The 13,219-nt window shown below is 35.3% G+C and overlaps 1 protein-coding gene across 2 annotated transcripts in view; it reads left to right on the top strand.

Annotated features, from left to right (window-relative positions):
* Window positions 1–12,839, top strand: part of GALC (galactosylceramidase) — a 37,226-nt gene extending 24,387 nt beyond the window's left edge. For both annotated transcript variants that reach the window (XM_042863644.1, XM_042863652.1), the window contains exons 9-17: window positions 1,142–1,266; window positions 2,237–2,364; window positions 2,763–2,852; window positions 3,912–4,001; window positions 5,071–5,215; window positions 6,092–6,272; window positions 8,754–8,917; window positions 10,288–10,364; window positions 12,019–12,839. In XM_042863644.1, the coding sequence (XP_042719578.1) occupies window positions 1,142–1,266; window positions 2,237–2,364; window positions 2,763–2,852; window positions 3,912–4,001; window positions 5,071–5,215; window positions 6,092–6,272; window positions 8,754–8,917; window positions 10,288–10,364; window positions 12,019–12,162 (1,144 nt within the window). In that variant the 3' untranslated portion in view covers window positions 12,163–12,839. The remainder of the gene's footprint in view (window positions 1–1,141; window positions 1,267–2,236; window positions 2,365–2,762; window positions 2,853–3,911; window positions 4,002–5,070; window positions 5,216–6,091; window positions 6,273–8,753; window positions 8,918–10,287; window positions 10,365–12,018) is intronic.
* The last annotated feature ends 380 nt before the right edge of the window (window positions 12,840–13,219 follow it).

Raw genomic sequence — 13,219 nt, 5'->3', positions numbered from 1 at the left:
ACCAAATCATATATTCAGAAATTATTATCAAAAAGATCAAAGTCTGTAAATTCAATACTGCTTTCATTTCAGCTTTTATACTGAAAATCAGTTCTTCCTAATGAAATGAATTTATTTATTAGCAAAAATATAAACCTCCTCTCCTTGAAGTTTGAGTTCCTTTCCATTATGGTTGTTTTATATTGAATTTTTGCAGAACTTTATCTTGAGGAAGCTGCTGAGTTGAAAATCTTGTTGAGGGCTTTTTTCTGAGCACATTTTTAGAGGAATTTATAATCTTTCCTGAAATGCATATATCCTGTGATAGATAAGTCTTAGGTAATAACTTCAGAACATGAGCCTTTTGTGCTCATCTATGTACAAATGCGTTATTTCATGCCAGCTTTTGTTTCCTATAGAACTCCTTTCATAAACTGTATTTGCATACCTATGGCTGCACAGACTTTAAGGTCCTAGCATGAGATTGCTTTGAAGAACAAATCAGAAGACCTAAAAAGAATTGACCGTGTCGCTGTCCCAATAAATTCTCAAAATAAATCCTGGAAGATGGCTGGTTAGGGTTATATTACATTCTTTATTTATGTGTGCAGAAAAGACTGTTAATATTTCTCACTGGTGCTTAAAAAGCAAATAAATGCAAGCCCATCAAAAGATCACCACCAATCACAAAGCTAATAAAAAAAAAATTGTGAAGCATCAGAACTTTTACTTTTTTTCTCCCTACTGATTTGGTTAGGAAGTATGGATGGAGTCTTTAATCCTCAGGTGCACATTTCCTTTAATGTGCAGCTTTTAATGGTGATACAGCCAGAGGATGTATTGTTTTTTGTTGTTGTTGTTGTTGTTTTTTTAATGAAGTTCTCAACTCTGGAAACTGATTCTTTTTGTCTCTGCTGTGGATTTACCATCATTTTGCTTTTTTTGGAGGGGGCTCTGGAAGGGCTTGTTTGTATTCTCTCTCCTTTTAGCTGGGAAAATTCTTTTTGTGTTGAAATACTTCTTTATTTTATTTTTTACTGTGAGCTAGGAAGCTGTTTTTTCGCTGTGTGTTGGAGGGAAAAAAACAGTAAATTCTTGTTTTAACTTTATCTAATGCTATCCATATTAATAATAAGCAAAACCTTTTTTTTTTTTTTTCCAGAACTATTGCATGGAACTTAGTGGCAAGTTATTATGAAGAATTGCCCTTTGGTCGATGTGGTTTGATGACAGCACAAGAACCATGGAGTGGCCACTATAAAGTAGAAGCACCTATTTGGATTACAGGTTAAAAAAAAAAAAGTTTCCATAACAGTATTGTGAGAGTCTTTTTTCTGTGTGTGTTATTTTTTATACCACATTGAAGTGGTACAAAAACACATTGAAGCTTCATGGAATGTCTTATAAACTCTTTAAAGAATTTAATTGCTTATTTCAATAGGAAGCAGAAAGATCTAAAAGGAGGCAAATTTGACCATTAGGTTATATGCAGAAATAAACTGCTGCTTTTTACAGCTATCACTATTAAACTATTTTGTTCTGAAGTGCCTGTAGAGGTTAGTGTACTTTCCTAGTTCTTTTTGCTTCACTTTTTTATTTTATCCTAAATTAGATATCTGATACCTTTCAATTTGAGAAAATAGAATGAAGAACATATATAGTCTTGTACTACTTGAGGTTCTTGGCCTCTGTAATTCATTTCTTTGCACATAAGAAAATGGAAATACTTTTATTCTGTGTTGTCTGAAAACAGGGTGGCTACTCCGTAGTTCTTCTGTAGTCTTTACTGTCTTTGCCACAGAGCAGATGGCATATACTATGCCATTAAGGAAGATGGAGGCAAATGTCTAAATATTTATACTTCTGCTAGTTGCCCAGCATTAGGAAAAAAAAATGGCTATAATGTCATCTGAAAAGTTTGGAATACCTGAGCTGGTTTTCTTTTTTCCATGTTGCTTAGTCATACGCTTATTATAATGTCATACGCTTGGCAGTTACTTATGCTGAAAAAACCCCTACCTCATGTAGTTGATTATTCCTGGAGGAAAAGCTCTTCTGTACTTTTTCTGACTTGATTGTTTTCTCTGCCACAGAACAGATGTTTTAAAATGTGTTTTGGTTTAATTCTGTAAGCTTTCGTATGGGTAGAATTTGCTTTGAAATTCCGTTACTTCATTTTGGGAATTTTCATATATTAAATTATAGTTATCTTTATTAAGATTTAATTACTTTCTTATGATTTTCTGTTCCATCTCAGCGCACACAACACAATTTACACAGCCAGGATGGTCCTACTTGCAGGTGGATGGACACTTAGAAGGAGGTGGAAGCTTTGTAGCTCTGACAGACGGCCTAGGAAACCTTACAATAATAATTGAAACTATGGTAATGTACATCAACAGAAGTAGAATAAATAAAGGAAATATTTTGTTACAAAGTGCCTGCTTCAATTTATGCCTTGTCTGTAAATATCCTCTATAATGCTTCTGTAGCTTCATTACTGAGACCACCAGAAGTACTTTTTTTTTCTATCTAAACATTGTATAATCATTATATCACAAACTTATTTGATGACACTCTGTGAGAAATTGAAACTGTGTTTTTTTAAAGCTGAGTTAAAAATATTATAGTTTGTGCAATAGTAATCATCATTAAGATAGTGAAATAAATATTTACAAATTAATCCTGTGTTGCTTTTTATAGTTAGTACTATGTTTTTCTTGAACACTGTCATCTGATAGATTCCAGTAATGTATATTCCTTTCGTTCTTTCCTTTCTTCAGACACACAATCACTCTAAATGTATCAGACCTCCACTGCCTCACTTCCGAGTTTCACCTCAGCGAGCAACTTTCTACCTCAGAGGGTCTTTTGTAAGTAGGCATTAAATACATTTGGTCACTTTTGTAATGTGAATTGCACTGCATCTTGTGTGTACACACAAACTATGACAAGATGTCAAGAGATCAGAATTGTTCATCTCCTGTGCTAGAGGTTATATGCCTGCTGAACTTTTAAATGTTCTTCTTTGCTTTTTACCATAAGACACAATGTCAAAACTGAATTTGTATTATTACTACCTTCCAATATATTTGTGTATATTGAAGAAAAAAATTGCTGGAACAGAGATACAATTTGGTTTGTCATTAGGATTTATTCTGCAGCTACTGCTCTGAAGTGCTGATACAGTTTGGCTGGCATGGTCGTGACCTTTCTAGCTGTCATCAGTTGCTTTCCAGGGAAAGCAACTAGGTGATGCAGCTGACTATATGACACAGGTTTTGTTGTTCTGTCCCAGCAAAAGATATTCTGAGAATCTCCATGTTTTGTATTAGAATATTCTGTTCATATTAGTAATATTACTATGCTATTAGGATAATAGCTTACTGATATATGTAGATTGCTCTGAAAGTAAAGTCTCCTATTTATTTCCATGGAAACCACAACATATAAAACAAAGAGCACGACAACAGAACACAACTCAATAGAGCAAATTCTCAGCTTCAGAACACTATTTTTCAATGTAGTCATCACCATTAGCTATACATTTCTATCAGCTGTGATCAATAGATTTCATGCTGTGCTTGTAATAATCTGCATGGTTCTCTGGGTGACTTGTCTTTCATGTTGCTGCTGCTGAAATGTACCATCCACCACCTCACTGTGCTCACATCAACTGTTTGGTGTACCCATAAGCATTCAGCAAGCATCAGTGGGCCAATGTAATATAGTAGGAAGCATTACTTTTGAATCGGCCCTTGCATAGTTAAGAAAAGGTAAGGTTTGTAATGGCTATCTGAGTTAATTGGTGGCTGCTGATGAGATCAGCAATTCTAAAATAACAAAAGTTAGACACTGATAGTTTTCAAAGCCAAAGTAAAATTGTTGTTGTGTTGGTTTCTTTTTTAATTTAATGCTATGTTTCATTGTAGTATTTCCTGAAAACTCTTCAGGTGTGGCACTCTAGGCTTGGATTTGAATCTGCAAACTCTAGTCTTTTTGAGCAACTTCATCCTGTAAAGGTAAGTTGATTAGTTTTAATACTCTACTGTAACTTCTTGGAATTGGTATTGCAAAAAATAAATAAAATTACTTCAATTTACAAAATATTTGCAAAGTAAGAAATAAAATCCCACACATCAAAATAATCTAAGGTAACTTTTCAGAGAAGCTTTATGGTCTTTCGTGTGAATTCATGAAGATAAGCGTTCATTAGGCTGGTAGTACAAATTGTTTTGTAGGTCTGAAACATTGCAGCATTTCAATAGGTATGTGCTTTGAGAGTAATGATTTAATTGGTTCTAGTGTGATAATGAAGACTGTGGATGTCCTTTTTTCAGTTTTTGGACCCACTTTACTACATTTTCAACCTATACATTTGAATTACAGTGAAATGTTTGCAATAGTGTACCTCAGCGTTGTTTGTTGTGCTTATGCTACCTTATACTCTGCTGAGTGTTAAAAGTAGTCAGGTTTAGCAATTTTGTTCCTACTACAGAAGGATTTGCAGGATGATATCTATAGTATTTATGTGGCCTAAAGGTTATAACCTTCCAACTTTCTGGCCTCTCTACCTGTATTCTTTTCCAAGACTTTGGGAATTATGTGCTCACTGGGTGCGTTTATAATAAATATTTTTTAGAAGAGAACCTTTGAGATTTTTTTTTTTTTGTACTACCCTAAATATGAGAATGTGAGAATGCAGGATATTCAACACAAACTGATTTCTGTTAAAGCAGCATTTCTCAAAAACAGAGCATTGTATGTACTGTGACTTAAATCTTGCCCGCGAAGGAGTATTCTAGTATACTCTCTGTAGTTTCAGGTGTGTGTTTTCCCCCATTCCTGAACTGCTGCACCTCTATGCTTTAACTGTATACTTCAGGCATGCTTTATTAGCTCTCTTTGACTAAAGTTTTACTAGCTGTATACAAACTTACCTGGAAGCAATAAAAACTTGAGGGTATTAAAATGTTGAGGCAATTTTTGCCTTAAATCGAACTTTAGAGGATATCCTTGAACTCAGAAGCTTGGATTTTTTTTTTATGTTGCAATTTGATTTTTGCGACTTGAACTTTCTTTTAATTCCAGATCTGGAGGGGAAGTTTTTCTTTAGACCTAGATGTGGATGAAGTCTATACTTTAACTACACTTAAGACAGGACGGAAGTGTAGCTGCCCAGAGCCTCCACCACCTCAACCCTTTCCTTCAAATTACAAAGATGACTTTAATATTCGTAAGTCAGAAATCTCTTATCAAAAGCTTAATTCTCATACAGATATAGTCTCACTGTAGGAAGGCCATAACAGTTGTGGTATTTGAGTCATCTGATGTAGAAGACATGAAGTAATTTGAATGTTTCATTATTTTTCTCTGATAATTTGTGTATGTATACCTTAGTTCCAAGACAGCTAATTTTATTCTAGCTCTTAACTAAGTGACTGCTACAGTTTTAAAATTCTTGATGCGAAATTATATCTCGAATGTAGTGAACTACTTTTTTAAGGGAATGTAAAAAGAATTGAACACCTCCCCTCTGAGGATAGCCTGAGAGAGCTGGGGCTCTTCAGCCTTGATGAGAGATTGTCTCTGGAGACCTGATAGCAGCCTTTCAGTATTTAAAGGATGTCTATTACAAGGAAAGAGACAGACTCTTTATCATGATCTGTGGTGACAGGATTTGGAGAAATGGTTTTAAACTAAGAGAGGGAAGATTTAGACTGGATACCAAGAAACCTGGAGATCCTCAAAGTCAGGTTGGACAAGGTCTGAGCAACCTGTTCTAGCTGCAAGTGTCCTTGTTTTTTTTGCAGGGCAGCTTGACTAGATGACCTTTAAAAGGTCACTTCCAGCTCAAACTCCAGCCCAAACAATTCCACGATTACATTAAAAGGGAGAGAAAAAAAAAAAAAAAAAAGAAACTTTGTATATTTACAAAAATGGTCCTGTTTCCAACTTCTAAAACTTGATTTTGCATCTTTTTCTAGTGTAAAAGACTACTTTGATACAATAAATCAGAAGCCTGGAGGGTAGCTTCAGAGGAAATCTCTGACATCAAGGTCCACAAAAGAAAAATAAATGTTTTGGTGCTGACATCTTATTCTCTGAACAGGTAATCCACCTTTCAGCGAAGCTCCAAATTTTGCAGATCAGACGGGTGTGTTTGAGTACTTCGTAAATGGCTCTGACCCAGGAGATCATGTTTTCACACTCCGACAGGTGGTGATTCAGCGACCCATCACTTGGGTTTCTGATGCAGACCAGACAATCAGCATCATAGGAAACTTTCAGTGGTATGTAAATACTACTTTTTGTTGACAGCTGAGGAAATGGTGTCCTTAATAGTTTGAATTATTATTTGTTGGTCTTTTTCATTTCTCTTATTTCTCTATATTTCTCCTGCACTGAATGTTTTTTACCTTCAAACAGTCTGTAGTCATGTAGAAATGATGATTAAAGGGACTTAAGTTCTTGAGCCCTGCATGGTGCTATTACCATCACTATTAAAAGGTCAGATCAACAAGACCTTATTTAAACAAGTCTTCAAAACATCCAAAGATGAAGATTTCGTTTCATCTCCTAGTGGTCCACTGCCTTGGGAAAAGATTTCTTAGACTCCTATGGGGCACATTTGTTCAAGCTACTTTTGGGAATAATTATGTGAGATGGCTCACTAGGGAGACTAAGTTAAAATAGCACTAACAAAAAAGCAGGATCTGAATTTTGAAGTTTGCACAGATATTTTTTTTCCCCACTGTTTTTAAAAAAGACAAAAAGTTGATTCAATTTATTTTACTTGATTTTGAATTGTTGCTTGATCATTACTAATTTGATCTATCTCATGTTGTGATAGTTTGGGAGTTAATTCTGTTATATTTGTTGCAGACTGCCATCTTCTGAGCAGTTCCTAGAATTGTGTATATTTAATTTACCTACTGCTTAGAACAGTTGTATTCTTGGGTAGATGTAGCAAAGATTTACTAGAGTACAGTTATCATTCATTCTAGGAGGTATAGTGGTGATAATTTTGAATGAAGCAGTATGTCTTTCAAGCTATGGCAGGGGAGATTCAGGCTGGACATTAGGAAGTATTACTTTTCAGAAAGGATGGTCAGGCACTGGAATGGACTGCCCAGGGAGGTGGTGAAGTCACCGAGCCTGGGGGTGTTCAAGGAAAGGCTGGATGTTGTGTTGAGGGACATGGTTTAGTGGGAGGAGCTACTGGGAATAGGTGAACGGTTGGACTGGATGATCTTTTAGGTCTTTTCCAACCTTGGTGATTCTATGATCTTGGCATAATATTTAAATTTAAAAAGTATTTGGATAAGAACCTGTTGAATAATTGGCTTAGTAACAGTAATTAATAAACTTAAGCATTAAGTTTGATTTATTATTTTTACGATTTGGAAGAGACTTTAATTCTTTTTAGAGAACGTATCAAATAACTGTTTTGTCTGTTTTTTTCACTGTTATCAGATCAGTGATGCTTTTTTAGAACATGTATTATGATTCTTATTTCTGGCCTTGACAAGTTATTGAATCATTTTGCTTTGAAGCCCATAAGCACACCGCTGTCTTGTAGCTGAAGGTTGTTTTTGAGTTTCTAGATGTGTACTTTTGCAGTCCTGTATTGAAGCTTCGTGTTTTCCCCTATAACCAGCTTCCCCTCATTGAGCCAGTCATATCTCATGATCTGTGTAACAGATAGTACACTTAAATTACTGCACTGAAATCTCTAGAAACTTCCCACTTCATTTTGGTTCTATTTTTTTTCTGGATTAGTGTCTTTTCAAAATAAAGCTTGTTTCTTGAATATTCAACTGATTATTGAAGCTTTACTCACCTCTTAACTTTTATAAGGAAAGTTTTCAAGTTCAGGTCCAGTTTGCCTGATCTTTTCTTGGGTACATGTTTTCTACTACTAATGCACAATATAAAAATATTAAATTAAATTTGCTCTGAATTTCTGAGATGTTTTCATTTCAGTTATCAATAGCAATTCTTTGATTTCACTCAAGAGTTTAGTTGGTTTTAATTCGGATTTTAATTTTGTGAAAGTTTATGTAGCTACTCTTGAAATTTTTTGTTTTGCTCTGATGAAGCATGAAGCTAGGTTCAAACCTAGCTGCATGCTGTAATTATTGATATTTAATACACTTTGCTCCCAGTGTCATTATAATATTGTGAAAAATGTGGGAGTCTTGTGTTTAATACAAAGGAAGATAAGAAAGGTCTTAAATGACTTGTCTAATGAAAATGTATCCAATAAACTGATGCTTAAGCAGTAAGAAAAAATCTTATTCAATTCTGACGCAAGAGATGGAGGAGAAGACTACCATAAATACATATTATTGATTTATCTGTAAGCTGAGTTTATACAGGAGTTTTTCACACATTTAAAAAAACAAAACCTATGTATAGTTGGAAACTTTCTTTATGTATGACCTTTTGACTGTATCCATACTAGCAACAGTTCATCACAAGTAACTTAAGATAAGGAATGTAGGTACTGAATTTCTTGAGCAAGCATTAATAGGGTTGGTTAATTTTTACTTGTGAGAGGCTTGTACTGCAGTCTGAGGAGTGGAGGGTTATTAAGTAAATTTTCTAAGTGCTATCAAATTATTCTGGTATTTCTTTGCCTGATGGTAGGTTATTTTCCTTAACAGTTGTAATTAAATGTATAATGTGGTACTTTACAGTTGAGATGAAGTATTACCTCAGGAAAAAATCAAATAATTTCAGCCTGTTAAAACACACTGTTTCTCTTACAGGGTAAATCTGACAGTCACTTGTGACATCTACATAGAAAAACCACTTGATGGGGGTGTGTTCATTGCTGGAAGAGTAGACAATGGTGGGATATATGTTCGTCGTACCAAAGGAGTTTTCTTCTGGGTTTATGCAGATGGCACCTACAGAGTCACTGGTGACCTAGGTAAGAAGCCCTTTCCTAAACTGGATGCTGATAGATGGACGTATTGCACTGATAGCCTTGATAGAAATGATGAACATTCTGGTTTTGTTACTCAGCTGCAATCACTATGAATTTGATTCATTGTGCTGTAACAGTGGTTGCATTTTGTATATGGCTAGATCATCTGAAGGTTACTGGCTGCTCTACTTCTCATTCTCAGCTTTCTGGATATCCTTTCAAATATTTCCAGAATCACAGAGCTGTAGGGGTTAGAAGGGACCTCAGGAGATCATTTAGTCCAACTCTCCTGCTAAGAGGCTCCCTAGAGCAGGTTGCACAGGAAAATGTCCAGGAGGGTTTTGAATATCTTAAGAGGAGACTCTACAACTGCTCTGAGCAGCCTGTCCCAGTGCTCTGTAACCCTTGAAGTAAAGTTTTTCCTCGTTTGTGTGAAACTTTCTACATTCTGGTTTGTGCCAATTTCTCCCTTGTTCTGTCCCTGGGCACCACGAAAAAACAACATGGCCCCAGCCTCTTAATGCTCTCTTTAGATATGTATAAGTCTTGGTAAGACCCCTGCTCATTTTCTACTTCTTCTCTATGGGTAGGCAGAGTACGTGTAGCTTGGGAATTCTATTACCTTCTCTTAACACACTGATTCCAGGGGAACCTCATGTTTAAATCCACAACAACTTAAGTTTCACCTGGGTGTAATAGATATATATATTTATTGTATATACATGCATACACTTGGGTTTAGAATGAACTGCACTGTTTATTTCTTGAGACATGTCAGCATTGCCTAGTAGAAAATAACTTTTTTCCATGCTGAAATGAGGGGAATGTGATTAATGACTTCATTATTTCAGATGGGCATGCTTGTTAGGCCATAAGGTATTTTTTTCCTCCATAGCTATTTTTCATCATCTTTATATTTTTCTAAGAAGGTGTCTGTGTGGTAAATTACCTCGCAGCTGAAACTGCCAACTGAATAATTGAAGATTCTTCTTCTAGTGCTTAGTTGTTTTGTGTTTTTTTCCCCTAGTCTCTCTCCTGATTTTAGCTTTGATTAAATTTTGACTAGAACTAAACAATGTTACATTGTGGCATCTCAAAACCTCTGAATTTAAAATCTTCTAATACATAAAAAAAGTTTAGTAGAGTAAGTGGTGTGCTAGCTACTGTCACACTTGGTTAACCTGTACTCCCAAAAGATGAAATCTTCAGTGGGAAAAAAGCTCCTAACAGAACAGTAAACTACACCTCTGTAGTAAGATGGTGGTCCTGAACATGTCTGAAAATGAAATGCTTTCCTTTTGCTAGCTTGATGCTATCTGGCAGTCTAAGCAAAAGTTAAATGACACTTTGCTAACCTAGAGCATGTTTTGCAGCTGGAGAAGAAATATTAATGAAAGGGCTTTCTGGTGTCCGACATAATGCTTGGCACACACTTACTCTCAACATCCAGGTAAGAGCATGGTCAAGAAGCTGGAAAATCTGCTATGAAAATTCCATTCCTAAATGGTTTAGACAAAAGCATGCTATTTTACTGTTTGCATGAGGTGATCCTGCATAAAACATTGATATATATTTTAATATAAACAAAGACTAAAATACCACTCATTCTATTTCCTGTATTTTTGAAGAGATCTTGAGAAAATGGAGAGGGTATAGAAAGTAACTGGAAAAGAATGATTATGACCTGGCTACCTGTTCTGAAGATTCTTGGTGAACTACTTAACTGTTTTATAAGTCTGACTCCAATTATCTTTGCATGTTAAGGCCCTGTGTATGATGCCTCTTAAGGACTTGGATCTAGGGAACTTGAATGAACTGCCATTTTTCTTTCCTGTGCTGAGAAAGCGTGGGCATTGTTTTGATGTGAAAAATGGCCTATTGTTGATTAGAAGCCTACTCAAAGTGTGGGATCTTCGTGTGGTGTTTCTGCATTTTTTTATCATAGTGAGAAGAGTGATACCAAACTTTAAATATACCTGTGCAATTTATCTGGACATGACACTGTTGCAACTAAAGGGCTTTAAATTCCTCAGCTGGGTGCCTAACCCCCTTGGCTAATACAACCTTTGCAACTGCAAGAGATCTAAAATAATTGGGAAGCTTAAATCCCCTCTGAAGATATCTTGTACTGTAACGAACTCTGTGAAATTCTGTGCTAAGTCTCTAACAGATAAACAGTCTATGAACATTAGAAGCTGTTTGGCTTGGTGTTTATTTGCTTTTTCTGCTTTTGTGTTGATAGACAAAGGAATGCTTTTATCTGAGGCATTCACAAATGTTTGTATAGCCACACTTATGACAGTAATTGCTATCTGTAAAATGAAGTTTGAGACTTGCTAGCCTGAACAGAGTACTAAAAATGAGTAAATTATCTAAAACAGAAAACAATGATGTTGGTCTTCAAATCATGATGCTGTAGAGTTGCATGTACCAAAAATGCCTTTGAGGTAATAAAAGAATTGTAGAGGATGCTTTTTGAAAAACAGTCTGTTTTTACATATATTTGTAATTTTTATAGATTCAGTACAGGTAAACTAGAATGTTCCCCCCCTTCAATTTAATATTGGCAAGATAAATTTTAACTGTTCTGAACATTAATGGTAACATTCTACTTAAAAGTTCCTAAATTCCTTTCTCTCCTTGGTTTGATGACTAAAATACATAACTCTTTTATTTTGACCTATGTCTAATTCTGCAGAATTAATGCCAGGTGTGTCATGTAATAGAACTGTTTGTAGTTCCAGGTAGTTCTAGTTTTGTTAAACACCTCAAAACAGGTGAGCATTTGAAGGAATATGATACAGATGCAAGAGGAAAAACAGTTTACCTTTGAGATTCTGCACTGAGTTTGCAAGCTGAGAGTTTGGGAAAGATAAATCTTTTATATACACTATATAAAAGCCTGTTAGATCTGTTTCACAGAGCTGATAGGCACTGGATGAGCAATATTTTGAAGCGCCTCTGCATGGAAAGCATGTGAAGTGTAGTTGAAAATTCACTGGACATCTTTTTGACTTGCCTCGTCTGCCATACAGATTGTCTTGGTGTGAATACACTTGATCACTGGATTTCACAAAACAAACTCTTTCCCTTTTTTCTGCCAGGGCACTTCTGCCTCAGGACTGTTAAATGGTTATCCGCTCTGGGAGAACGTCACCATTTCTCAACCAAGTAATGGCTGGGCTGCTATTGGAACTCGCTCGTTTGAGTTTGCGCAGTTTGACAACTTCCATGTTGAAGCTAGATGAGGTAGCTTTTGCATTTGGAGAATGTCATCATCATACTTTGAAGAAGAGTCAGCTCAAACTTTGGGGACAGCTTAACACTGACACTGATCTGTTGGCAAAGAATCTGAATTCTCACCCTGTTATTTTATAAAGCTTTACATTACTAGTTACCAGTGTAAGTTTCATCCCCTGGTTGCTATGGAATTTTTACTCTTAGAATTCTGGGGGTAAATTTTAGTTCAAGGTAACGATGAAAACAAAATCATAGATCCTTTTATTCAAGAATGATCAGATCTTAACTTCCTATCTCATTTTCAAGCCAAATTTGAAAGTTAACAGAAGATAAGGGCCTCTCAAGCTGCATTTTTTTTTTTTTTACACTAACGTGACTGTGTCCATTCCTTTCACTGTAAGAATTAAATACCAATAAGCCTAATGATCTAGTGGCCCCATGCAGCTGTACTATAATTACTTTCAGATTTCATTTGGATGAAGAACCTATTTTTTCCTGTATTAAGAAAAACAATGTTTTGTCTATTTATGCTACAGTCTGAGTCTCAACATTACAATGCTAAAGGTGTGTTTGATTACAACTTCCAACTTTTATCTCTAGCCTTATAAATATTTCTTTTGAGCAGAAGGGAAATCTCTTATGGGTGATTAGGCAATGCAGGATGTGCCTTAAGTTTCAACTACCTCCTTTTTTTTTTTTTTTTTTTTTAAAAAAAAAAAGGATTGAAATAGATTAAAAGATCAATAATCAATTAATTATTGATAGCCTTTATGGAATGATGTTTTTTGTTGTTGTTTGTTTTGTTTGTTTGTTTTGGTGGTTTATTTTTGTTTTGCATTGTACAAGAATAAAAAATGGGTCCTGGGTACTTAATTTATGCCAGGCTAAATGTGGAAAAACTGTCTTTTAGAAGCTTGAGCATCCATCTCTCATTTGTGATGGATCTAAAACTTTGAGCAGAAATTGAAGTATATAAAAATGTTACTTGGTTGTTTTGGTAGCACAGAGAAGGTATGGGTACTATCATGTCCTTGCATAAAAGGAAATGAAAAATATACATATCTT

The sequence above is a fragment of the Lagopus leucura genome, unplaced genomic scaffold, assembly GCF_019238085.1.
Source record: "Lagopus leucura isolate 7727_CA_CO unplaced genomic scaffold, USGS_WTPT01 Super-Scaffold_1, whole genome shotgun sequence".
Classification (NCBI taxonomy): domain Eukaryota; kingdom Metazoa; phylum Chordata; class Aves; order Galliformes; family Phasianidae; genus Lagopus; species Lagopus leucura.
Note: the sequence above shows the minus strand (reverse complement) of the source record. Positions and strands in the feature narration are given on the sequence as shown.